At 42.8% G+C, this 27,422-nt stretch overlaps 1 protein-coding gene across 1 annotated transcript in view; it reads left to right on the top strand.

Annotated features, from left to right (window-relative positions):
- The first annotated feature begins 340 nt into the window (after window positions 1-340).
- Window positions 341-27,422, top strand: part of LOC137273530 (fatty acid-binding protein, heart-like) — a 44,264-nt gene continuing 17,182 nt past the window's right edge. Inside the window, exon 1 of the mRNA XM_067806260.1 lies at window positions 341-991. Coding sequence (XP_067662361.1) covers window positions 916-991 — 76 coding nt within the window. The 5' untranslated portion in view covers window positions 341-915. The remainder of the gene's footprint in view (window positions 992-27,422) is intronic.

Below are 27,422 nucleotides of genomic sequence, written 5' to 3'. Positions count from 1 at the left end.
AGTGTACAACACAGGTAGTATGTTGTGTTGTAAGTGTATAGCACGTTTGACAGGTCATATTGTATAGAGGACATGGCATACTGACCTTGACTGCACGGATGGTATGTCATGTCGTAAGTGTATAACACGTTCGACAGGAGATATATAAAGTACCCTCACCGATGACAAAGCTGACTGGACCATGGTCCTAAAGATCGCACACTCTGTGACTCCAGCTGCTGTATGTCGAGAGAGGGTTGTATAGTGCGTTATCTTCTCTTTATTTACAGATTTACAGTTCGCATTGCTCTGCCTATCCCAAAACATGTTCGATATATGACATAACCCATCATCACACAACGCATATGTACAGTACACGAGGCCAAGTTTTGGTTTTCCTCTATATCCCAACAGCTGTATAGTGTTGACACGATTCAGTCGAAGGGCTGAGATAGGTTATTCCATGAAACTTTAACTGTTGCCCCGACTAAGTAGAGAGGGGAATCCCCCAGTGTGATTAGCTGCCAGGTTAACACCCCCTGCACGTGCAGGCTCGCGCCCATTCTCTCCAACTGCTCATACCGCCTTCTGATTGGACAGAATCCTCAGGGGGAAAAAACTTGACGTGCGAGTACATGTTCTCCTCAGCCTGCTTGTTTGACTGATTATGTAAGTGAATATGGATTTGTAAGAATAGCCAGTGTGTCCCCGCGCAATTAGTCCGCGGCATCTATAAACTCAGAGTGGGACGGTTTGGCGAGCCATTCACAACATCTGTGGCGGAGAGCGGCAGAGTCTCACAGCATCCTACTCACAACACGGAGTTGCAGCAGCAGCAGAAGCGAGCGTCAGTCGACTGCTGATCTCAGTGCCGCTTCTTCATCGTTCACGACAGCGGTCCACCACGTAGGAATACCCCAGTTACCGTCGTTAACCATGTCTCTAGACAGCTTCATCGGCAAATGGCAAGAGGAGTGCAAGCAAGGATTTGACGAGTTCGCTGCTTCAATAGGTAGGTACACATTTTATTCTCGCGCCCAACGTTTCGTACTGAAAGTGTTGCACGCGCTGTCAGTTTTGGAAACAAACAGTGAATTTAGTTTTTCCCCCTTCGCCAATCTCCGCCAAGTGGGACAAATCTGAAAGTTAAATGAAACAAGTTTTTTAGTTTTTTCAACAGTTTTGGTTCTAAGAAGATGTTTTGTTGTCCGTTAGGGCATGAATTGTTTAAGGTGACACTAGGTCGGAATTCACCCTAATCCCCGGCGCTGAAGAATCCATGGCGGGATTGGGGGGCGACATAGTTTGCTGAGATTATCGCCGTCTTATGTCCAAACAGAACATCTTTGTGTCTGTCACCTGAACACTACGTGAATGTGAGAACCAGCACCCTCCGCCACCTCCGTGTTGACATGGCGACCGTCACCATGGAGGCGCGTGACGCCGTGGATTCCACAACCGCCACCGACCAGTCCAGAGGTACCTGTCAAATATTTGACGTGTCGTGACTTTCATCATAACATGTGTCCCTCGTCAAATACGACGCTTCGCCAGGGACAAGAAAGCGGGGTCTTCCGCCTTCCATTCTCCGAAACATTTAGCAACTCTATGTGAGGGTTTGTCATCTGTAGTCAAGGGACAAAGCCGGTTGTAAGATCTAGTTGACTGTAGGGTCAGCGGTTATTCGCTAAGTACTACATACAAACGTACAACGACTTCGCCAGTCGTTAGTCCGGCCGTTCCCATGCCTGGAACAAGATCAGACTGACCACCTGTGACCACCCCATCTACCCTCATCCTACTCACCCTATGATACCTCCACCCCACCCCACCACCCGATTGCCTTCAACGGAATTATTGACCAACATGATACAGTTCCCGTGCATGCCCAGTTGCAAGGAGGGTGATAAACGCTCTGTTCTTCGTTTGCGATCTTTGTTTCACAAACCATCGTCAGCTATCATTCCAACACTTGACAGGAACGTTGCCATAGATTATATACACCTATCTGCTTATCTGCATGCCCTGCACGGCTCCATCCCCTTTGTAGCTCCACGACACATGCCATGAGCACATTGTGCGATGATTTCTCATAGCTGTGTTGCAACATTATGGATCCATGCCTTGTTAGCTACGCGTCACACACCACGGGTATGTTGCTCCATCCTTGTTATCTGCGTGGCACACACCAGGTAAATGGCTCGGTAGTTGACCCATGATAACAATATCACAAAAAGTAATCTTTGGGCCATGAAATCACTATAACGGACACTATTCTCTAGTCATGATATCAGTATAACAGACACTATTCTATGGCCATGATATCAATATCACTATTACGGACACTAATCTATGAGCCCTGATATCAATTTCACAGACACTGCACTGTGGGCCATGATATCAATATGAAAGACACTAATCTGTGGGCCATGATATCATTGTTACAGACGCGAAGGTCAAACCTACACAATCACTGTCGCATTGTATGTAAATGAATCAGCTATGATTTCCTAGGCACAGAAGCAGGGCTATATCATCTATCACTGCATATTACTCATAATTTCAGATTATCCGTCAGGGAACTGTGACTGTATTGCAGTGCTATATCGTCTATCATATATGCAGTGCTATATTTGAACCACGAAATCCTTGTCAAATCGACGGGACGGAATGGATTTCCTATTGCCTATCACTGAAGCAGACACACGCCGTCATCACAGTGCTATATTATCTAACATAAAACGATTGTCGCATTTACAATCAGAGAAAAAGAGCTGTTCTGTCTGTCACAAAATCACGGTTGCATTGGCTGCAAGTGAGTAACTGCAGTATTGCCTTTCTTCTGTTCTATCACAGAAGCAGTGCCATAGTGTAGTATGTAATACAGAAACAAGGTATCTGTTATCACAAAAGAGCATTTTCAGTGCTATACTATACATCAGACTCAGCGCTGTATTGCCTTTCGCAGAAGACGTGCTTTATTTTGTGTCAAAGAAGCATTACTGTTATGTCTGTCAAGCTATATATGTATTGGAATCAGTGCTGTATTTCCCTTTATAAGCGGCATATTGTCTGTCACAGAGGTAATGCTCTATTGTCTCTCATGGAAGCAGTGTTATATCATCTCTCTCAGAAGCAGTGCTAAATCGTCTGTGTCTGAAGAAGAACTATATCGTCTATCACAGAAGCAGAGATATACTGTCTGTGACGAAAGAAACGCTATGTTGTCTATCACAGAAGCAGTGCTATATTGTCTATCACCAAAGAAACAGTGCTATCTTTTCTCTCACAGAAGCGTAGAATAGGCCTTCAGCAGCCCATGCTTGCCATAAAAGGCGACTATGCTTGTCGTAAGAGGCGACTAACGGGATCGGGTGGTCAGGCTCGCTGACTTGGCTGACACATGTCATCGGTTCCCAATTGCGCAGATCGATGCTCATGTTGTTGATCACTGGATTGTCTGGTCCAGACTCGATTATTTACAGACCGCCGCCATATAGCTGGAATATTGCTGAGTGCGGCGTAAAACTAAACTCACTCACTGGAAAATTGTCTGTGACGGAATGAGTTTTGTACTGTCAGAATCCGTGCTATATATTATCTGTCTTCAAGTAACTCAATGTTTGCCGGAAGAAGGGACGAACGGGGTCGGGTGTTCAGGGCTCTTATTCTCGAAACGTTCGTAGCCCTAAGAATTCGTAACTTTGATCGTACCCGATGTGTTACGAATAGGCCTAAGACGTTCGTAGGGCTACGAAGGTTAGGGAATAGCTAGCCAGGCTCGCTGACTTGCTTGACATATGTCACTGTATCCCAGTTGTGTACACAGATGCTCATGATTTGATCACTGGATTGTCTTGTCTAGAACAGAACAGAATGTCGCCACATAGCCGCAATAATGCTGGAGCATGATCACTCACTCACTCAAGGTAGACCTATATTGCTTGTCACAGAAACTGTTACAGTTGATATCAGTGTCTACAGCCCGATCATTTAGAAAAAGCGGCGAACAAGCTCCATGTCAGAAATGATGTAGGGTCGGGTATGGAGTTTCCATGTAGACTATAAGTAGATGTAGTTGTCGTGGAGTCGTGATGCATCGACCGTCGTTCGCGGGGCTCCCCACATAGAGTTAGAGTGGAGTCGGTGCTGCTACCGAGGAAGTATATGCTGCTAAACGTACCGATGAACACCCTCAGCGTTTCAAGAGGCAAACCTATATTAAAAACACTCTCCAAGACCACAAACATGCATACTTGGCAAACTTGAACAGCTTCGTCTCGTGGACCCATATGCTTCGTTGCTTCCCCTGATTCACGGAAGCCAAGCAGGAATGAGACCCAGTTTCTCGTCTATTTCATATGACTAAAAAATATACAACCTAATATTAAGCTTCATGTTTGTATACATATATATCCTGTACAACATATTGATGATTATAATGATCGTTATTATAATCGTCGATATCAACATAACACGACCCCGAACTCCCCAATTTGTAAACGTATTACAAGTATCCAGCTGAAATGTAATCGCACCTGTTATAAGTACACGTGCTTGGCCTCGCCATGCCTCGCATAGTGCAGAGGGATTACATAATGACTGACAGGTACTTGTAATAAGCAGTTTCCACGTAGCAGGGCCTGGTGAACGACTCCGAGGCCGCGAATTACCAGGAAAAGCCTGATGGGCCAGACCTCCATCCTCTCTACAAACCCTGGTCTTCCGGGCGGCGTGCTAAAGTGCTCGGTTTCACCTGGTTGAGCGGCCTATTCTCTTTGAAGTCCGCGCTATTACAGGTAGGCACTGACGAGGTTCGCGAGAGGAGGAAGAGAGTACGCACTGGCCTTGAGTTCATCACTGGAGATGATTAGCATTTCTCAGCAGATTTGGTGTGGAAACGGCTGTGTATTACAGGCTCTCGGAAACCAGATATTCAAACTATTTTAAACGTGAAATATGCAAAAGAGTTTTTGTGCAAGTCGTTTCAGACAGCCCAAAAGTGGAGAAGGATTAAATGGTTGGGTGTTAAGGTGAATGTGTGTAGAGAGTTGGTGTCAGAGATATGATTTGTGCTGAGACGTGTGACTGGGTTTGGGATGAGTGATGGGACCGGGTGTTACTGATGGTGGACACAGGGTGTTGAATGGGTGTTAGCAGTAGTTGGGGTGAGGTGCTGAAAGTAAATATGGTTTATGCCGTTTTCGTAAAATTCCAGAAATATCACGGCGCGATTCGTAAATCGTACCCATTTGGGAATTGAACCCGATCTTCGCCCTGAAGAGCAAGTGCTTGAACTACACGGCTACTTCGCCGCCTTAGCTGCAAGTGTGTAAGAGGTGCTGGCTGTGAATGTTGTATGTGTTTGCAACGTGTACTGTAAGAGACATGGTTGGGAAAGGGCTGTGTGTAAAGGGTGACTGTTACCGGGTGTTACCTCTTTGTAAAGGCGAGCTCCACCCTCGCACTCCACACGTCACACAGTCCATGTATAAACTGACCGCTCTACCCTCGCACATTTTACGCCTCAAACAGTACATCTGAAAATAGTCCAATCTAACCTCACAGACTCTTACACCCATCACTCCGTCTATGAATAGTGCCTTTTACGTTTCATCTATCTGAAAAATAGTCCCTCTACCCTCAAGCCATCAACCTGAAAATTGTCCATCGTACCCTGCTCGTGCGGAGGAAGATGTGCGACCAGAGTGCGCAGTACCCACTACGTTCCCCGCTGTAGAAATGTTCCGCGCCATGTCAGACGCACACTTAATTAATATAACTGTTATCCTATTCTCTGTAACCGCTTGGAAGCGCGGAGCAACTAGCCGTGTTTTATGGCTTATTGAGGCAGCTCAATCGCTTTATGGCTGTCGCAAACCGGAAATGCGCCTATTTATTTGAAATCCAGCATTAGCAAATTGTCTAATTATTGCGTAGTAATATCCCAGAGTGTGTTATGCTTTGTAAACAGGTGAACGTGTTTACTCAAGTATCTGCCGCGGATCTGTTTGATAAGATCATAGATTAGCCAGAACAGTGAGCCATTCTGTATCTAATGGAGTTTTACCCAGGTCTCGCTGGTATGCTCGGTAGCAGTTTTGTAAGTCACCATATTTCTCTGTACACGATAGGCTGTGGTTTAATTAAAATACTGGTTAAAATGACCCTTTAATTCACCCACTCAAAAATACTCGCTCTGGCGTACACAGACTAACGCTTTGTCCCTGAATATGATTCATTTTGATAGTAAGGTAGTATCATACTTGACATGTGGCTTCGCATATTCCTTTTGGCTATTCTTTGTACATGTATTATATCGTGGATATTTTTTTCGGGAGTAGTCTCCCTTTCTATGAAAGATGGATAACTCTCATGTTACTTTGATGTCAACATCATGATTTGTACTTTGCAAAGACTTTCTTTTCTTGTTGATCCACCTAACTGTCATTTGTTCAAATTATGTTTGTATAATAGCTAGCATTCCAGCTTTCAAGTTGTTTTCACAACACGAGATGCAGTTATTGGATTCAGCCGATATAACCAGTACTAGCTAGTCTGCTGGACTTTTGCTGAAAGAGCTTTTTGTCATTGCTGAGGTATGTTACAAGATTTATTTTAGAATATTATTATAAGTTCAGTTTCAGAACCTTTCCAGTGTCACTGACATGTGTTTTATGTAAAGTTGGAGATACGCTTTTGCAGGAAAACTGGTCTAGAGCAATATTTTTTTCCAATACAAAAAATTGGGAAAGGAGGTTGAGGGGAAATTGGATTTTCCTAAATCCACCAAGAAGTCATGTGCTTTGCACGCAATTGCACATCCAGTCGTGCACGTCATGTCTTTCCTGGTTACGCCCCCGTAAGAGATAAACATGTTTACATTGAAAAATAGCCCCACTGAGATGGAGAATCTAACATTGGTTCCTTCTGCTCTTAGCATTGTAGGAGCGTTGGGGCAGCCTGGTGGTTATAACGTTTGCTCGTCATGCCGAAGTCCCAGGTTCGATTCCCAAAATGGGTACCATGTGTGAGGCCCAACTCTGGTGTCCCCCGCCGTGATATTGCTGAAATATTGTTGATTATCGTGTGAGACAGTTCCGTGATACGCACCTGTAGATGAAAAATCCTTTTCAGAGATCCCCGTAAGAGATAAACATGTTTACATTGAAAAATAGCCCCACTGAGATGGAGAATCTAACATTGGTTCCTTCTGCTCTTAGCATTGTAGGAGCGTTGGGACAGCCTGGTGGTTATAACGTTTGCTCGTCATGCCGAAGTCCCAGGTTCGATTCCCAAAATGGGTACCATGTGTGAGGCCCAACTCTGGTGTCCCCCGCCGTGATATTGCTGAAATATTGTTGATTATCGTGTGAGACAGTTCCGTGATACGCACGTGTAGATGAAAAATCCTTTTCAGATGAGTAACTCCGGCATCAAACATGTGCGAAATTGAATTCTGGGACATCGATTTGATACTCCATGGTGATGAGCCAAGGTCAGATTATGACGGATTGCTTTCTTGATTGTAGTCAATGACGATAAACTCGTTCTTCAGTTGACTTCTTCAACGTTTTGGGTCATTGCTTCATGGTTTTAGGAGTTAATAGAAATGGTCTGAGATCTGATCCTGTTTGTTTAATCGTCATCTCATTGATAATTCCCAGATATGGAGCGAACTTCTTTGTGTGATTCATGAGCGTGTTATGTATTTATGAGCCATGATAGTGGACATCATATACCTCGATTGGACGCTTAAACGTCTGCCACGTGGCATCTAAACGTAGACTGCTCACTTTCGCTCATTAGATACCTTCTGAAATAACTGGTCTGATAAGACAAATGGTATTTGACAGGCACTCGTGTTTTAATCACACGGTTGATGGTTTCAGCTGCAACCATGGTGATACGTGTGACCACGTTACCTGGTCACCCGGAAGAGTCTTCTGATAACCTGCTGGTAAAAGCACCTGCTGACGTGCCAACCTGGACTATTTTCTTCTGGAGCATCTGGTCCAACAGATAAAAATGGATGGCCTGGGTTGCTAATCCATACAAATAAATATCTGATTAGAAATGTAGTGAAGAATTACTATAATTACATTCTGATTGAGTGAGTGATCGTACTGAGTGATCGTATCCCAATGGTGTAGATCGATGCTCATGTTATTGATCACTGGATTGCCTGTCCTGATTATATTATTTACAAACATCCGCCACATAGCTGGAATATTGCTGAGTATAGCGTAAACCCCACACACTCACACACTCACGCACTCACGCACTCACGCACTCACGCACTCTGAGACGAAGTCGTGGTATAGCGATGCTTTATCGTTAGCTTCGTACCACACTGTGAACCGCGTATGGTTTGCCTGTCTCACACTCACTGAACCGTATTATTTTCTCATCCGCCCAGCCCTTTCTGCTATGCTTAGGGTCGCTCAATAAGTGACACTAAACCCCTCTCACTCCACTATAAGCATGGGACACAGGGGTTCGCTCGCGCCAGTAACACTTTAACGCTATGTTACAAGCGTGAGCCCAAATGAATATTTTATTGTAATTCATCAAACATCATGTTGGTTGTGAAGAAAAAACTTGTGAAAGGCGTGCGGGACATTGCTGATTGCGGAAAGTTCAACAACGATAGCTCGGACATCTGATAAGGCCGGCAAGACTCCCACTGCGAGAAAAACGAAATATCAACGTGACATGCCGAATGTATGAGAACATCTCAATATTGCCGCGATATATTGACCCGAGAGTGCTGCGCACAGGGGCGATATTGTTTCCATGCACACCATCGTGTACACGACATCGTCTACACAGCCGGATGTGGTTACCGTGCCGGGGCAGTTGCCGGGTCGTAACTAGAGACGCTGCTGACATCCCTGCCCTGGGGCACCTTGACCTGTTCCAGGTTATCAGCCACACATCTGGCTGTCTACCAACTGGCACTACCTACTATCAACCAGCTATCTATCACTACCGATATACTCGACGACTGCTGAGTAAGGCGTTAAACAACAAGCAAACACACACACACACACACACACACACACACACACACACACACACACACACACACACACACACACACACACACACACACACACACACACACACACACACACTGTCACTATCTGCAGTAGGCGCTATCTACCAACACGCATTGTCTGCCAACATGACATCCATTTTCCGGGTCAGGATGGTATTTGCTATTTACCAGCATGTACTGTCTACCATCATACACTGTTCGCCAACGTGCACTCTCAACTAACATGCCCACTTTACCAGCCACTGTCACTGTCTACAGTGTGCGCTGTCTACCAACGTGTTTCTTTCCAGGTGAATGACGTATGTGGAGTCTGGGTTAGAAATGCTCCAGAACCATGGTTGTGGCTCGAGGCAGCTCAATGGATTAGATGATCAGTTTCGGCGACATTGATTGTTTGGTCACACTAATAATGATGAGGATAATCACTTGTTTGTCTGATCCAGACTCTATTATTTACAATCCGATGACCTATAGCTACAGTAAACAGTTATATCGAAGTCTCATGAAGACCAGTGATTTAACGCTTTACGCCTCCTCATTCAATGATGAGATGGAGGTTGTTTATGTTCCCGAGGTCGTCGTTGAGTTGACAAGCATTATCAACGTTTATGGTCCCGAGGTCGTCGTTGAGTTGACAAGCATTATCAACGTTTATGGTCCCGAGGTCGTCGTTGAGTTGACAAGTATTATCAACGTTTATGGTCCCGAGGTCGTCGTTGAGTTGACAAGCATTATCAACGTTTATGGTCCCGAGGTCGTCGTTGAGTAGACAAGGATTGTCAGTGTTTACGTCTTGAGATCATCGTTGACTAGACAGTCTTATAACGGGTATGGATCCAGTGTCTTGTAGAGAGGAGTTGTCGTTGAGTTGACATGGTGGAAAGACATGACGTTGTGGTTGAATAGAACGCGTTTGACTGCTTGGAATGAAGAGTTGGGGTGGCTGGGAGGGGATGTTGTCGGGTTCACTACCTGGCAGTGTTATCCTGGGCGGGAAGTCTTCTCCTGCATGTCATGGAACACGTGCTACACCGCTCGCTAGTCAGGTACAACACCGGGCCCCTGTGTGTTCTCCTCCACACAGCAAACGAGTCAGATTACTCTAAACTTTCCTGGGAACAAAAGCGTGGCCATGGCATGTAGCCTTCCCGGATGTATTATCAATATCAACATATCTACAAATCTTATCCATACTGTAATACTTTCAACGCGTGCTGGCAATCTGGTCGACAGACGTTCTCCCAGCAGACATTAAAGGTATAATCTGTCGCCACTCCAATAGTACCTGTTTAGGCGGAGCAGAGATCGCGTGTTTCAAACATGTAGGCCATATGAGACTTTCGCCGTTATCATGTAGAACTCGCAGTTTCAGGCAGGGGAAATTAATGAATAGCAAATGAAAGTATGTTTCCCTCTATGCCGGGCAGCTTTGCCTTCCTCAGTCAAAGACATCGCACTGTATGTTAAAGGGGCCGCGAGACTAGTCTGTGGAGACAGTACCTCGAGTTTAACACTCACAGGAAGAAGCTACTCGCTGTAACTCTACATCCGGACACACACGCCATCGAACTGCTGCTGTAATCACGAAAATATATTGCTTAGTTACATAAAATTAAGTTGCACTAATTATGAATTTAGATACAAATGCCCACGATAACCAGCTATGCATTGGAGTCCTTTGGCATATTAGCGTTGGCACTATTTCAATATTTGACATGTTTGAAAAGGAATATTTTAATTTGACTAAAGATGTCTAATAGATATAAATGTAGATCTCAAGTAGTATTTCTTTTGGCAGATGAAACGATTGCGCTCCTACACTTACGTCAGTGGTAAAAGTGGTTCTTTGAGTTGAAAGATGACAAGGTAATCTACACTTACGTCAGTACTAGAAGTTCTTCTCTGAGTTGATAGGTTACAGTGTGATCTAGACCTACGTCAGTACTAGAAGTTGTTCTCTGAGTTGATAGGTTACAGTGTGATCTAGACCTACGTCAGTGCTAGAAGTGGCTGTTTGAGTTGATAGGTGACAGTGTGATCTAGACCTACGTCAGTACTAGAAGTTGTTCTCTGAGTTGATAGGTTACAGTGTGATCTAGACCTACGTCAGTGCTAGAAGTGGTTGTTTGAGTTGATAGGTGACAGTGTGATCTCTACGTCAGTACTAGAAGTTGTTCTCTGAGTTGATAGGTTACAGTGTGATCTAGACCTACGTCAGTGCTAGAAGTGGCTGTTTGAGTTGATAGGTTACAGTGTGATCTAGACCTACGTCAGTGCTAGAAGTGGTTGTTTGAGTTGATAGGTTACAGTGTGATCTAGACCTACGTCAGTACTAGAAGTTGTTCTCTGAGTTGATAGGTTACAGTGTGATCTAGACCTACGTCAGTGCTAGAAGTGGTTGTTTGAGTTGATAGGTGACAGTGTGATCTCTGCTTACATCTTCAACCGACGAGATGTGACAATTCAACAAATCACATGCATGTATATGTTTCATCTACTTCATGTCTACACAAAATAAATATGTTTTGAATTGCTGGACTTTGAGAAAATATCCCATTTTAGAGTATTCTTTCTTTGTTATTCTGGATGTGCGGTTCCGCTTATTCATAGACAGCAACAGAGTCAAGTTTAGGAATTAGTAGTTAGGCGGATTAGACAACTGACTTTGTTAGACAGCTGAATTAGGGGCCTGACCCTTACTGGATGGGTTCGAATCCCGGATGGGACTCAACCCACTTTAAGTACTAGAATCTGTACTTTACGAAGAAAGTGTAATCCAACATTAACATATGCTACATTTGACCACTTTCTACCTTGAATGTAATAATTATGTAAATCAGTAAATAGCACTGGAATTGCCTGTTCCGGTTTCTGAATAAACGAGTGTATTTACACGTGATATCAGATTTGAGCAGTGAGCCTCCTAGTACAAAACTAGCTGGTGTTCGGGAGCAGGAGAAGATGTGCTGGTACCTTCATGATGTCAGATTTGAGCAGTGAGCCGCCAAGTACATATTTAGCTGGTGTTCGGGAGCAGGAGAAGATGTGTTGGTACCTTCGTGATATCAGATTTGAGCAGTGAGCCGCCAAGTACAAAATTAGCTGGTGTTCGGGAGCAGGAAAAGATGTGCTGGTACCTTCTTGAGGGACTATGTTGAAAAAAGAAGTGTCTCCCCGACGTTTAGTTTGTTCAGTTTTGTTTTGTTAACCAGATGATCCACGTGCTTCTATATTGTAAGCCATTGGCTGTGTTTTCGTCCTTCACACCTTGCTTGACCTGAATACCTCACGGACTTGTCCACTGTCGACAGCCATGGACACACAAATACTGTCAGTGTTGCTTTGTGAAGATGGAACCCGTCCCTAAGGTAAAATAGCCCCGAGTTAGCTGACCTTCACCTGGTCTAACTAGCCATGTATTGCACTTGATTGTCTATTTTTTGCATGTGCATCTATCTATCTATCTATCTATCTCGATCTCGATCTCTCTCTCTCTCTCTCTCTCTCTCTCTCTCTCTCTCTCTCTCTCTCTCTCTCTCTCTCTCCACACGCGCATACTTGTAACATTACCAAACAACTGATAATTGCGTCGTTTCATTAGAATCTCACTTAATGCGTAAGTATCGTAGCTATGGTATCGACTGAAATTAATCCCTCTAGAATGGAGATATAATACACTGATAGCCGGAGATGCTTATCCCAACTATTGAGGCCACGTATACCGCTGTGTGAGTAGATAAGGATCGGCTGACTTATCGCACAGATGTGTACTGTTACAGGTGGGAATCGCATCTTGTCAGTCAGGCAGGTTTTGAGGTACTCCACCATGCTATCTCCGTACATTCTCCATTGTTGTGTCTGGGCTGGGACGACAACACAGCGGATAATGACGTTGCTGACGGCGTGTTCACGCGCTTGGATGAGCTGGTGTAAGCACGGGCGCGTTCGTCTGTTTACACCTCTTTTTCCAGCCCATTCCGCCCTCACGCCCTAACCGACTCCACAACGTCCATGTATCGCCCCCTCACAGGGGAGATAATTGCTGAAGAGTGTGTATGCAGACTATTAACAGCGATTACGACCTTATTATTAAGCGGTGCATTTTATGCTGCATAATGAGGTGTGTTCCTTACATTGAGTAGACGTGCAATATCTTGTATTATCGGAGAGATGAGCACAGGTTAGGGGTTGCTCATTCCGATGTACCACGGAGCTGTTCTTGAGTGTAATAGCTTTTTTTCCTCTTTGCCCGACGTCACGTGACCCTACATTATGCCCCGTCGTGTCAAGGATACTAAGTATAATGACGTCAGTTACTAACTACTCTAAATGTTGATTAATTACTTAGTTAGTGGTGCCGAGTTCTACCGGCGTTTATTGGCGCCCATGTGGTGAGGCTTCTGCTACCTTGGTAGAAGGAGTGAGCCCCACGTGCGAACCATGTAAAATCCCCAAATGAAATTTACTTCACGACAGTTGTCATCCTCTCGCCAGCAATTTCACCGTCTTCATCGATAACCAATCTGATATATCATCCTCCCTAGCACATACCCTGCAATATTATCCTCCCCTGTACGTGCCGTGCAATATTATCCTCCCAAGTACATACCCTATGACATCATCCTCCCCAGTACATACCCTTCGATATTATCCTTCCCAGCACATACCCTGCGATATTATCCTCCCCAAAACATACCCTTCGATATTATCCTCCCCAGTGCATACCCTGCGGTATTATCATCCCCAGTACATACCCTGCGGTATTATCATCCCCAGTTCTACTAACGGCTTCGTGGGTTTCTTTAAGTGCACAAGGTTGTGTACTGGATACCAGTGGTTGTGACAACAGTGAAGAGTCTGCACACAAAGGTTTTACACGTGGTCACAGGTGGTCTCGATCACGGCACCTTTAACTCGCTGGATGACTATAGCCTGGACAGCTCGCCCACCGCGCACTATATCATTCTCCCAAATATCACTCTTCAATATCATCTTCTGCGGTATCTTGTGACATCATTCCGCATTCATGGACACACGATATCTTTGCCTCTACACATTCCATCCTAGCAGGTCGACAATTTCACCCAGACCACGTCGCTTTATTCGCCATTACAAGCTTCGTTCAGCTGATAGCCATTTCCGGCACATGTCGTGGTTGACAGTGTAGTTATGTACGTCAAACATTGGCTGTATGGTTAGGGTAATCACTGACGGACTAATATATTTAAACGATAATCTGTAGACAAAGAAAGTGGACTTGCATCCAACTTGCCAAGATCGCCCATCGGCCTGCGACTATTCTGACAGTATCAGTTGTGAGAAGCTAGCTTTATGACGATGTCGCGAAACAACCTTTGTCTCAGAGTTTATTAGTATAATGATAATTGCAGCCAATGAATGGATCTGGGGTAGTTATAAATATGGGAAAGGGACCAACGGCGGAAGCGGAACAGGAAGGTGTATTTTTGTCAAATTACCCCCGACAGTGCCCTCTAAACCTTTAATGTACCCCATTGGTTGAGATGTCAAGGGTATAATTGAAGCTAATCAACTAAAATTTCATTTATGCATCCAGGAAATCTAGGTCCAGGGTCTGTATCTTCAACCAGTCAGTACCCGTGGTCCACAAGCGAAAAAATGACCACCCTTCCATCTGTACCCCAAGTCGAGCAACATCCATACATCTAACCAACAAACACTCAACCAGTAGGACCTGGATTAGGACCTACAACCAGTCAGATTTCTAATCCATCCTTCAACGCCTTTGGTCCATACCTGCAAACAATCAACGCCCTTAATCCATACCTGTAACCAATCAACACCATTGGTCCATACCTGTAACCAATCAACAGCCTTAATATAGTACCTCCTTCCATTCAACACCATTCATCCACACCCCTACCCAGTCAACATCCCTTTACTCAAACCTCAAGCCAATCAGTATAACTGATTCGTAACTAAAACATCACGACCCAAAACTAAAACATCACGACTTCGTGAGTAGTTACATCCAGGAAGCATCCTGGGAGTGAGTTAGTGAGGGGATATGTTTTAAGACATTTTAGCAATACTCCCTAAGTATCACTGCGAGGTTTCCAGAAATGCGTTTCGCATATGGTACCCATCTGGGGAATCGTAAACTGTTTTCCACCGGGACCACTAGGCTCCCAGTAATCTGGGTCCTCCACGTGACAAGAAACGCTTTAACCACTAGGCTGCCACAGCGTCCCTTTTAAACTATGCTTTTACCCATAAAAGTATAAAACAGGAAGTACACCTAAAGCTCCCATCCACATTTTCCACCACGTGCCTCACCTCCACCTTCTACCCCCGCGCTTCATCTATCATTTACCGTTATAGGTCAGACCGTTATAGGCTTGAATCCATATCAATGCGCCCAGGCAACTCATCGCGGCTAAAAATAGTCCCAGACATCGCCCATGCCTCGCAACGACCTGAAATATTGTTGTTTGGTCGGAAATAACTTATGAAATATTTTTATTAATACAACCAGTATCGATGTGTAACATAACAAGGCATTGATCGGGTTATATTTAAAATTTTATTAATAAAGGCCTCTGGGCCGATCACGTGTTGGTATCGACCAATAGGAAGTGGTTATTGACTGACAACTTCAGTCAGCAGAAGGACAAAGAAAGTTAAAGGTGGGGATAAAAACATGTTTGCGTCATACATGATCAACGCACCAGTCTACTTCAGGAGTTCTGCACATCGCGTGACCCACATCCCGCCATGCATGAAGTGCATCCGGGTAATGATATCAGACCGGAAGTAGTGATGTTAACAACGATTAACGATAATGTGGAGTAATCAACCGATTCTGTTTCCTGATTGTCTCCACATGTGGGTTTAGGAACTTTCAGTTTAGTTTTAGAATCGAAAACACAAAGAGAGGATGAAACAACCCGTTGACATTACTCAATGGTAAAGTCACTAAATGGTGTCTTCGCGTATAATATGTCTACTTAAATCAGTCGGTAGAACCGCCTTTTTTGACAGTTTACGGGTTGTGTTCATATCTTGTTAAACAACAATTTATTCACAAACAACAAATCATTGTACATTCTGGGCAACTTCTACCACCCGGGAAAACCCGGGTTAGACGTGGTCTGTTGCAACCCACTTTTACCTTAATGGGCGACTAACCGTGGTCAGACACGATTTGGTTGGCATATCCTAGTATATCAAAGTATTGATCGCTGGATTATTGCTAAATGCGACATTAAACAGCAACAAAAATTTACAGCCTTCAGTATAGCGCACATAGACTCGTTTATCCAGCATAGTTTTTCAGCCGTGAGTACATACCTTCGTTTATCCAGAATTGTTAAAAAAACCCAGCCGATTACATACCCTCCATTATCTATCTTTGAGTCTCACAGCAATTTCCAGTACGTGTATTCTGTGCTGTCATGGGTCTCGTTAATCCTGCTTCATAATACCCGTCTATCCAACATTGCATATTTCCGCGATTCCCTGCCCCAGTTTTTTCGACCATGCATTCCCCGAAATCACATACCGTTTACCTTTAAGCATTGATCCTTATGTTCGGACATCCATTTATATTCATCACCGTTGCCGACGATGATCGCATACCCACCTTTATCCATCAGTGAGTCCCCACGTGCTACCACACTAAGTCACGCGCCTATGACCACCCTCGTTTATCCAGCATTAAGTCGCATGCGGAGGACCACCCTCGTTTATCCAGCAGTAAGTCGCATGCTGAGGACCACCCTCGTATATTGCACTAAGTCCGTCTATCCAACTTTGATGTTCCCTACTGTATCCCTTTTAGGCCCAAGTTTAGACGAAGCAACAACATACAAGTAATGGGGAAATAAAGTAAACGTAACCCCTCATATATGTGATAAGAGCGTCTTGCAAGAAGAATGATGTGCCCACAAGCGCTGCTGTTTGTATTGCAAGTACCAAAGCATGATGTAAACAGCTGCCTCCACATATGTACCTCTCTCTGTCAAACTGATAACCTGTGCTGAAGTAATTATATAAAGTAAACGAGGAGTGCATTTCCCGAATTACAGCACCCGAGAAGGGTAAATTGAGCGCTGTCAGTATTTATTAGCTTATGTTTGTGTCGAGGTGACTAGTCAAGCCAAACGCGGTATCATTTATAAGATTGCTGTCTTCGATTTGAGTTCCAGACGAGTTTACTCAAATGACTTTGAAACAGAGTCGTACTGTATAAATGTGTCTGTAAAAAGAGCGCGTGCGTGTGTGCGTGCGTGCGTGCGTGCGTGCGTGTGTGTGTGTGTGCCAGCACGTGGGTGCGTACCTCCCAATCTTTTTCATCTCAGCCAGCTGTCTGACTATGAGGAGCACCAGCACATCTGTCCCCTGTACTGTATATTACTACCATGGACTGCAGCACCCACACACACTTTCATAATCAGGACGATTTCTTTTCAGAAAATTCGAAGAATTAGATTCCTCTTTACGCTCGCGCTCCCTGCACTCCCCGAACTAGGATAAAAGTTTCAAACGGAAAAAGAGGCAATATTTCTTAAGGAAAGCCAAACATCAATATTTAAGGTTCTAACTGCTTTGACGTCATTGTCAGCTGACAAACAAGTCGGTGATAGCCCCGTCATTTATATAATAGTCAAAGCACTGGTAAATAGGTGTATTAGAGGAGTAACTGTTCCCAGAGGTAATCACGCCAAAGAGGCGACTTCATTAAAATACAGAACCGGAACTCCTTCCATCACGGACAACGCTTACAATACGTTCATCCCACTCCGACAGAGTGGATTTTTTATCATAACAATGGTAATTGCTTCTGTAAATCATTTATACTGCAATTTAAACAACGTGTCTTAGACATGTGTAGGCAGCATTGACATCAAGATGTTAGCAATGCTACTTTACTGTCAACATATGGTAATTCAAATCTCACCTTAATACTGAAAGATATTTAACTCGTATTTAATCTGTACAAATCGGGCCTTGACTAAGTTCAGATGTTGTTCAAATAACTTTAAAGTTACTAAATACAAACATGTTTTCAATTGTAACCCTGCTGATTTATTATGTTCGTACTGTGGAGAAGGTACATCAGAACATCATGTTCTGTTTATATATATGTCCAAACTATGCACATATTCGTGAACATTTTCTACCTATATATATTACTGTAGCCATCTATTTACTGCACATTTTATTACTTTGTTATCAACAGCAGATAGTGATTTATTGCTAGTTATTGCTAGTTCGTCCTGCACCTTAGCTGGTATATTGTTTGCGTATGAAATAACATTCACTCTCTTCCAGGACTTGCTTTTTTCGGTCATGTTAGCATCTGTCCTTGCGCATCCATCAGAGTGAGTGAGTGAGTGAGTTGGTTTTTCCGCCACTTTTAGCAACAGTCCAGTAATGGCTTCACACACTGTATCCATGTGGGGAATCGAACCGAGGTCTTCAACGTGACGAGCGGGCGTTTTAGCCACCAGGCTATCCCACCGCCGTCTTAGTATCCGTCTTAGTTCATCCACTGATGACGTTGGAACTTCTGCTGAAGTCACGCGTCGAGTGCAAAGCAATAAAGGTTAATAATGCCCCAGCACTAGTTAATATCACACACTTCAGTGATCACATATTCCAAATCAAAACATTTTTCTAGATTTGAAACAAGCTGCCTTAATGCCCGGGAACAGAATCGAAACTTGGATTATGAAAGAAATCAATTTCCAAACAGCTTTTATTAGTTAAAGCCGGCTTCTGAATAGAATTATTGGTTTGTTTGAGAAAATTATGTTGTCGTCAATAATTGTGATGTTTCAGCCGTTGTTACCGACTTATACTGGCGTGATCAATCACTTCGTCCCGCAGTCAGTGACCTTGACATTCATGGATGGCCGGGTGACCCTGACCTCATGTGTTTGCGCACTGCCTGGCCGTGAAATTAGGTCTATCAAACATTGATTGTCTAACTGGTGGAAGCGCTAACATATTATTTCTCCACAAAAAACAGGAATTATGTAATTTGTGTGGTCTCCAGTCATGCCGGCCAATGATGCGCGCACGTCCCTCAGGCATGCCTATGACTCATCCGGGCTTTTTGCTACAGTAACGATTGAACAGGACCAATGCAAATATCCCTCAGCGTCTGATGGCCAGAGTTTGTCTGTCTCCTAGAAACTGATAGTCTGAGTTCCTTGTGATGTGTGCATGTATTAATACATGTATCGAAATTAATGAATTGGGGCATAATGAAGGTCATGGTCATATTTAAGCACCATTCAAACGGGCACCCTTAAGTAAATGTCATTATCGGTTAGTTTTAGAGTTTGTTAAACGAAGTTTTCTCCACTGTAAATGTTAGTTATGGTGCCGCGAGAATTGGTTGTGCGGCGCACTGTGGCCGCTTCGAGCTGGTGTGTCCCATGGTGTCTATCTGCCCTTGGCAAGTGTGTTCAATGGTCGTGTCTCTGCCCCAGTTCGATGAGTACCGAGATGGTCTTTCTGCACAGTTTTTGCCCCAAGGCGAGTCCGACCCCATGCTAACAAGTCCTAGAGCGTCTGTGTGCGACGAGCTGGATGGTCCGACTGCACCATTCAGTGTGCCGTGCGATGCTGTCTCTTTCTATCCATGTGGTCTGCCTGCCTCCACGCAAACATGTCCTAAAGTGTCTGTCTCTAACATGTCCTAGAGCGTCTGGCTGCACCGACCTAACACGTCCTAGAGCGTTTGCCCGCACCGACTTAACATGTCCTAGACAAGCCATTGTTAGTTTACCTCAGGGTGCTCTCTCTGTAATTGTGTCAAAGCATGGTCTCTCTGTTTCCTTACTATGTGCCCAAAGATAATACGAATACTCCTAGTGTGTTCCATGGTGTCTTTCTGCATACTTCTAGAGTCAGGGCGTTATTCTGTGACACGGTAATCGTTAACCACTGGACCGATATGTCTCATCAAATCAGGACCAAAGGCGGAAGACCTATATTTGATGTTAATTCCAAAATGAGCTTCGTCCTCTAGGGTTGTGTCAATACCACATTCAGCGGTACATGGTTGAACTGAAGTCGACATGGGGTCTCCTGTTATCTCCGATAATTTGAAACGCCAATATAGTATAGAATACGGTCTTTTGATCTCTTATAAAAATCAATGAGTTTATACTTATTCAAACCATCCTACGTCTCTCCGCTCGACTGGCTACACGTCACGTGACGACGTTGTATGGAGCTGAGGTCATTTATTGCACCATTTCAGTGCATACATCCGATGTTGTAGAGATTTTCTTGTGTCTAGACAGGGAGACTATATAGAGGATCCCTGGTCTAGGTGACAACATGACTCGGTATTTGTCAGCCATGACAATGATCACGGAACCATGATTGCATTAAGATAATCAAGCGAGCGGATTTTTGTACGGACCCAATATCGACGCGACCGTATTAATATCAATGGTGACATGCAAACCGTACAGGTGATTTCACAACCAGATATATTTTCATTTCTTAACACTCCATTGGCCCAACCGAAACGTGTTGGCTATGTATCAAACGCCACTTAATCCTCACATATGAGATATTCGTCTTGTAAATTAGAAACAATACTTCAACTCAACCCAAATTCTTTTATCCTAAAAAACACCCTTGCCGGTACAAGAGAAACATTATCAAACCTTTACAATACATACGCATAAAGGCAAGATGGCGGAAAGTGCAATTATAGATAATATTATACAAAATAGTACAACATCGTTACAGTTTACAAAATAATCATGTAGTCTTTTACACACTTTCATCAATTAAGTTTAGACATTTCGATAAATTTTCTGATTGAGCGAGGTTTTGCTTAAAGAATCTGTTTTCAGTTATTAGACTTGGGAAAGATAAGTATTTAATGGGAATGTATTTCTTTATTTGTTAAGTAAAAGCTTCGCATTTAAACAGAAAATGAAATTCATCTGCTACAGCAGGAGATTTACCGAGATTGCAAGTTCTGTTTTCACGATCAGCTGGTAATTTATGGTTACAGGGTCTGCATTTTTAAATTGGTAAATATACATAAGACGACAGGAAACGATGATTTTCCAAAGTCGATAGATTTTTAATGTATTTGTAATGGAAACCTTTAGGACTATTTTCTGTCTCAACTTTCAAACTTTGGTAAAACTGATCTTTCAAGATTGATTCCACTTGAGACTTTAACCACCGGCATGAAACATTTTATGAAATATATGAGATAGACCAAATTTATCAAGTATATCTTTTACATATTTGATCCAAATATCATATTCGTTTTCTCTAGCACCTTGGAAAAGTGCATAATTATTATTAATCACTTGTGATACTTTTGGTGTAAGTCCCACAGAATCTATCTTATACCAGTAACACATTACACTGTTAGCGGCAAATATACTCTCCTAAAAAGGTAGGGACTCTTCATTTTTTATTTACGATTAAAACATTTCCGAGATTTATCGAGTCAATCAATGTTGATATGATATTATTGAATGTTTAGAGAGTGCATCACCATTTGTACTTCCTTACAACCATAGTTATTTGGAATGAAGTCGCTTTTGAAAGATGATGTATCTTTCATGTAATTTGATGGTGTATGACATGTAATTTGCAAGTATACGATTTTCATTTTAAATCAAACGACTAGAAACAAACACTAACAAATATGTGTGATGCAAGATGAGTGTAAAATTTAATGTTCTAATTGATTTCTCGACCTTCAAAACGTCAAAATCAAGAATGGGACCCCATGCATGTCTATACTTGTAAACACTCAACCGCTGGGTATTTAAGGACGTTACCTCAGGGTGCTCTCTCTGTCCTTGTGTCAAAGCATGGTCTGTCTGTTTCCATACTATGTGCCCAAAGATCCAAGCAAACATGTCCTAAAATGTCTGTCTCTAACATGTCCTAGAGCGTCTGGCTGCACCGACTTAACATGTCCTAGACAGGCCATTGTTAGTTTACCTCAGGGTGCTCTCTCTCTGTCCTTGTGTCAAAGCATGGTCTCTCTGTTTCCTTACTATGTGCCTAAAGATAATACGAATACCCCTAGTGTGTTCCATGGTGTCTTTCTGCATACTTCTAGAGTGAGTCAGGGCGTTATTCTGTGACACGGTAATCGTTAACCACTGGACCGATGTGTCTCATCAAATCAGAACCAAAGGCGGAAGACCTATACATGTATTTGATGTTAATTCCAAAATGAGCTTCGTCCTCTAGGGTTGTGTCAATACCACATTCAGCGGTACATGGTTGAACTGAAGTCGACATGGGGTCTCCTGTTATCTCCGATAATTTGAAACGTCAATACAGTATGGAACAGTTTTTTTATCTCATATAAAAATCAATGAGTTTATACTTATTCAAACCATCCTACGTCTCTCCGCTCGACTGGCTACTTGTCACTTGACGACGTCGTGTGGAGCTGAGGTCATTTATTGCACCATTTCAGTGCATACATCCGCTGTTGTAGAGATTTTCTTGTGTCTAGGTGAGAACATGACTCGGTATTTGTCAGCCATGACAATGATCACCGAGCCGTGATTGCATTAATTGGTTGTGCATATTTATAAGAAAACTGTTATCATTTGTTGAATGATCATTCCAAAAACCCGCCTTGACGGGGGTTAATATAGTGTTTAAACTGGTTCTCATTTATAGGTCTAAAATACTCATAAAAGAGGCTTAAACTACTACTACTACTACTACTACAGTAGTAGTAGTAGTAGTAGTAGTAGTACATGTAGTAGTAGTAGTAGTACATGTAGTAGTAGTACATGTAGTAGTAGTATATGTTGTAGTAGTAGTAGTAGTAGTAGTAGTAGTACATGTAGTAGTAGTACATGTAGTAGTAGTATATGTAGTAGTAGTAGTAGTAGTAGTACATGTAGTAGTAGTACATGTAGTAGTAGTATATGTAGTAGTAGTAGTAGTACATGTAGTAGTAGTACATGTAGTAGTAGTATATGTAGTACATGTAGTAGTAGTACATGTAGTAGTAGTATATGTAGTAGTAGTACATGTAGTAGTAGTAGTAGTACATGTAGTAGTAGTACATGTAGTAGTAGTATATGTTGTAGTAGTAGTAGTAGTAGTAGTAGTAGTACATGTAGTAGTAGTACATGTAGTAGTAGTATATGTAGTAGTAGTAGTAGTAGTAGTACATGTAGTAGTAGTACATGTAGTAGTAGTATATGTAGTAGTAGTAGTAGTACATGTAGTAGTAGTACATGTAGTAGTAGTATATGTAGTACATGTAGTAGTAGTAGTAGTAGTAGTACATGTAGTAGTAGTATATGTAGTAGTAGTAGTAGTAGTACATGTAGTAGTAGTATATGTAGTACATGTAGTAGTAGTAGTAGTAGTAGTACATGTAGTAGTAGTATATGTAGTAGTAGTAGTAGTACATGTAGTAGTAGTATATGTAGTACATGTAGTAGTAGTATATGTAGTAGTAGTAGTAGTACATGTAGTAGTAGTATATGTAGTACATGTAGTAGTAGTATATGTAGTAGTAGTAGTAGTACATGTAGTAGTAGTATATGTAGTACATGTAGTAGTAGTAGTAGTACATGTAGTAGTAGTATATGTAGTACATGTAGTAGTAGTAGTAGTAGTAGTACATGTAGTAGTAGTAGTAGTAGTAGTAGTAGTAGTAGTAGTAGTAGTAGTAGTAGTAGTAGTAGTAGTAGTAGTAGTACAACCACCGCCACCACCACCCCTGCCACTAACCAGGGAAACTACGACGACTATTACAGATTCCAAATATCATTACAAATACCACATTCAACGGATTTATATATCATTCGATATTGTACACCCGGATTTTGCTTCCTTGCCAGTCAGTGCGCGCGCGTTATTTACGTTAGCCGTCCGCAACACGGGAACCCAGTCATCTGCTGTACAAGGACCCTTTCTGGTGCTTCACCTCTCCAGAAGTGTGGGTGTGGCTCCACGAGAGGCTGGGTTGATCGCCGTGGGTGTTGACAAGACTCCTATCATCACGTCGTAGTCGGCGTGTCGGATCAAGGAGGCGAGGACTCCGCTCCCGACGACCTGTTGACATGTGTGCTGCACGTGCATCTACTGCCCACGTAGTTTGCCTACCACCTATGTGGCTGAAACACAAAACTTTTCAGATCTGCACGGGAGGTGTGTTTGGAATTACCTCCCTTGATTCCTCCGTTCACTTGTAGGTGATATGTGGCGAAGTGGACTGTTTCAACGCGTACAGCTCTCGCTCGGCGTCGACAACTACATCAGATGATGATGTAAACGTCAGGGACACTTTTCACGAATGTTAAGTTCACGCTTCACGTGTCACGCTTTTCCAAGATCTGATTGTTTGTTTGCTTCTCTGTACTTTGGCGCCTCACTCAGTAATATTCCAGCTTTACGACAGCAGTTTGTAAATAACTAAGCCTGGACCAGACAATGGTGATCAGACCGGTGATCAACAGCATGAGCATCGATCTACGCCATATAAGGACATGTACCATTCACTATCAACAAAGTCAGCAAGTCGGGACACCCGATCCCGTTAGTCTCATCTTGCGACAAGCATGGGTTACTGAAGTGCCAGTTCTACACCGGTTCCGAGGTCTCAAAAGGTCATATTAACGGCTTAAATTAATGCTTATTATGCACCACTGTAGCCTGACGTTTCGTCTGTAGTGGTCCGTTAGGTGTTTCTATTCTGTGTTATCTCCATGTATCCTTTCATAATAAAGAAGACCAATCATAGAGAGGAATATGTCCAAGTTCCCAGCATGCCTTGGCGCTGATCACATCCCTTGGCTAGGGCGAAATGATTCAATCCGGGCTCAGTTACACAGACGCGCAGTCAGGTCCAACCTGTTTCACATTAAAAGATTAAAGTTTCTTTGAGTTTTAATTAACTAGCTCCTTGTTAACGTCCTTAAATATCCAGCGGTTGAGTGTTTACAAGTATAGACACCATACTGCACAGTGATTGTTTACTCTTAAGTCTTGTAAGCCAAATTACGACATGTTTCAGGTTCAGCCATGTTGGCTCTTTAATTACGGTAAGGGTTTAAACCACGGTTAAAAACACCCCAGTTAATCTTTTAAACCAGGCTTGTACTTATAAAAGTCTCTTAAAATAAATTGGATAGGTTTGATTTGAAATTTATAACGTCTTTTAGAAGTTTGTTTTTAATAGATAGTCGGCGGGGATAAGTGGGTAACCTTCCCCTTATTCCTATTTACGTATGCCCTCAACGGTGACGTCACTGGACACAGTGGTTCCAATTGTACCTGGTCTGCCGCGAATAAAATGTCAGCGTGATCTGGAAGGCTTCAAATAGAAGCATTTCCGATCTGGCAGGTTCTTCAAAATGTGTTTTTGTCAAGAGATAGTATTTATTCCCAGACACAGAGGAAATGGTCGTTTAGCATCGGCGTTCGTGTTAAAATGTCATCACAATTATCTTCCCTGCAGACATTGCGATCCAGCAAACAAGTGTATCAGATTGCCTTAGCATTTTTTATAGAAATATTTTACACACAGCTTACGATAGTCAGTTTCACGGTCCATGAACCATTATTTTCTATACAGTCCAGGTTCTGCATGCCCGGTCTCCCTTGGGCTTCTTTTAGTATGAATGAGGTTTTTAAGTCCTATCAAAATTTACAAATATATTCATTAGTCTAGGCTTACGACAACATTAATAACTGCGGTCACCGCTAAAACCTTTAACACTGATGAACCCGTCGTGACAAGATGTCCGGAGATCCTGAAAACTCACAAAAACCTATTGGTTCGTAAATACTACTAACTAGAATCTCGCGCGACTGATTTGAACATGGAAATTATGGGCGAGTATATGCTTTACGAGGTTGTGTTACGAATAGTTAAATCAAGCTTTCCTGTAGATGGTACAGGTCCGGGTCGGGAACAATAGGGGTCAATAGTATGAGCAACGCCTATTTCACTATGAGATTCACACGGGACCCAATGTGTAGCTGGTGACAATACAATTAATATATTTCACTCACTCACTCAAACTGAAAGCGTCTTGCCACTGCTGCTGACGGACTATTGTCAAATGGCCCAAACATAGACTGGGATTGGCTGGTATTATATTATTGCTCTGAACGATGTGACTGTTTTCTAATAGCTTTAATAAGTTAATGAGTAAATAATCAAACTGAGAAGTTAAGGCTGACGTATTTATTTACAAGAACTGACTTCAAAGTATTTCCCGATAACGGAGCGGAATCCGAAAAAAAGAGAAAAGAAAAGAAATGTGCACAGTTTGCTTACATTTTGTCTGGTTTGGAAATCGGTCATATGGTAGCTTTTATATATAGTTGATGCGTTGGCTGCATCTATTTTTGAATGATCATTCTATGATTTACTCAGCTTTGTTCATTGTGATGCCTCGCCGTTTAGTCTGGTTCCTTTAATAACCATTTCACATCGGGATCTTTCAAAACATCATTTAAATGTAAAGTGGGCGAGGCGTGAATAACGCAGACAAAACAATCAGGGTTGCAGTTTAACTGTGTAAACAGTCCGGACTATCATATTACCCAGTTCTCCGCTCATCACAAGACCGGGCACGACCTACCGGAAGTTGTTACGCGGTTACGCCCCTTACATAATTCAAGCCTCGTGTTGTTGTCCGGCTCGTACCGCCGTCACCCCGTGGGCGTGTCCTCCTTGATGTCTTTGGCGGTTTGAGAAGAAATTGAAGTGTTTACGTTCAACTGAGTGGTTTGGTATTCGATACTAGGAAGTGCCAACTTGTCTAATCTCCAGACACTGTTCTCGCATACCAAGAACGATGTGTGGAGCTCACAGGGAAAGTGGTTATCGTGGGTGACAGCTTTTCTCATAAAATACTTTATTTACGTAAATTCTGAGTGTTGAATATTGGCGTACGAGATAAGCATTTTCACCGCCTGTGTGTTTCCAGGTGATAAAGGTGTATCGTGTTTCCGCCGTTCATTCAAAGGCGTTTATTCACTGGAATGTATCTAATGTTAAGGTGATAGAGGTAGGTATGAGGCTCGAGTTGCACAAGTTTAAGGTAATAATTAATGCTGAAGGTATCGCAGTCGGCACGGGTGCCATGGATACAGAAGTGTATCCAAGCCAAATTGAGAACACATAAACATACCCTACAACGAGTCTGTTCCGCCTTGTGTCGTTTTCTTGATCTAAATTGCAATACTGTTGTGTTAGATACATTTGATTGCGTTGTATAAGAAACGAGAACAATAACGAATGTTACACATTGTGCAATACCACTCGCAATCAGTTAAATTTCATACGGTTTCGGGTTTTGGTAGTAGAATATGTGCTGGTCCCCCGTTTAGAATACCGGGTATGTTTACGTATTTT

Source organism: Haliotis asinina, chromosome 2 (assembly GCF_037392515.1).
Source record: "Haliotis asinina isolate JCU_RB_2024 chromosome 2, JCU_Hal_asi_v2, whole genome shotgun sequence".
Lineage (NCBI taxonomy): Eukaryota > Metazoa > Mollusca > Gastropoda > Lepetellida > Haliotidae > Haliotis > Haliotis asinina.
The sequence above is the reverse complement of the archived record's forward strand: the minus strand, read 5'-3'. Positions and strand labels throughout refer to the sequence as shown.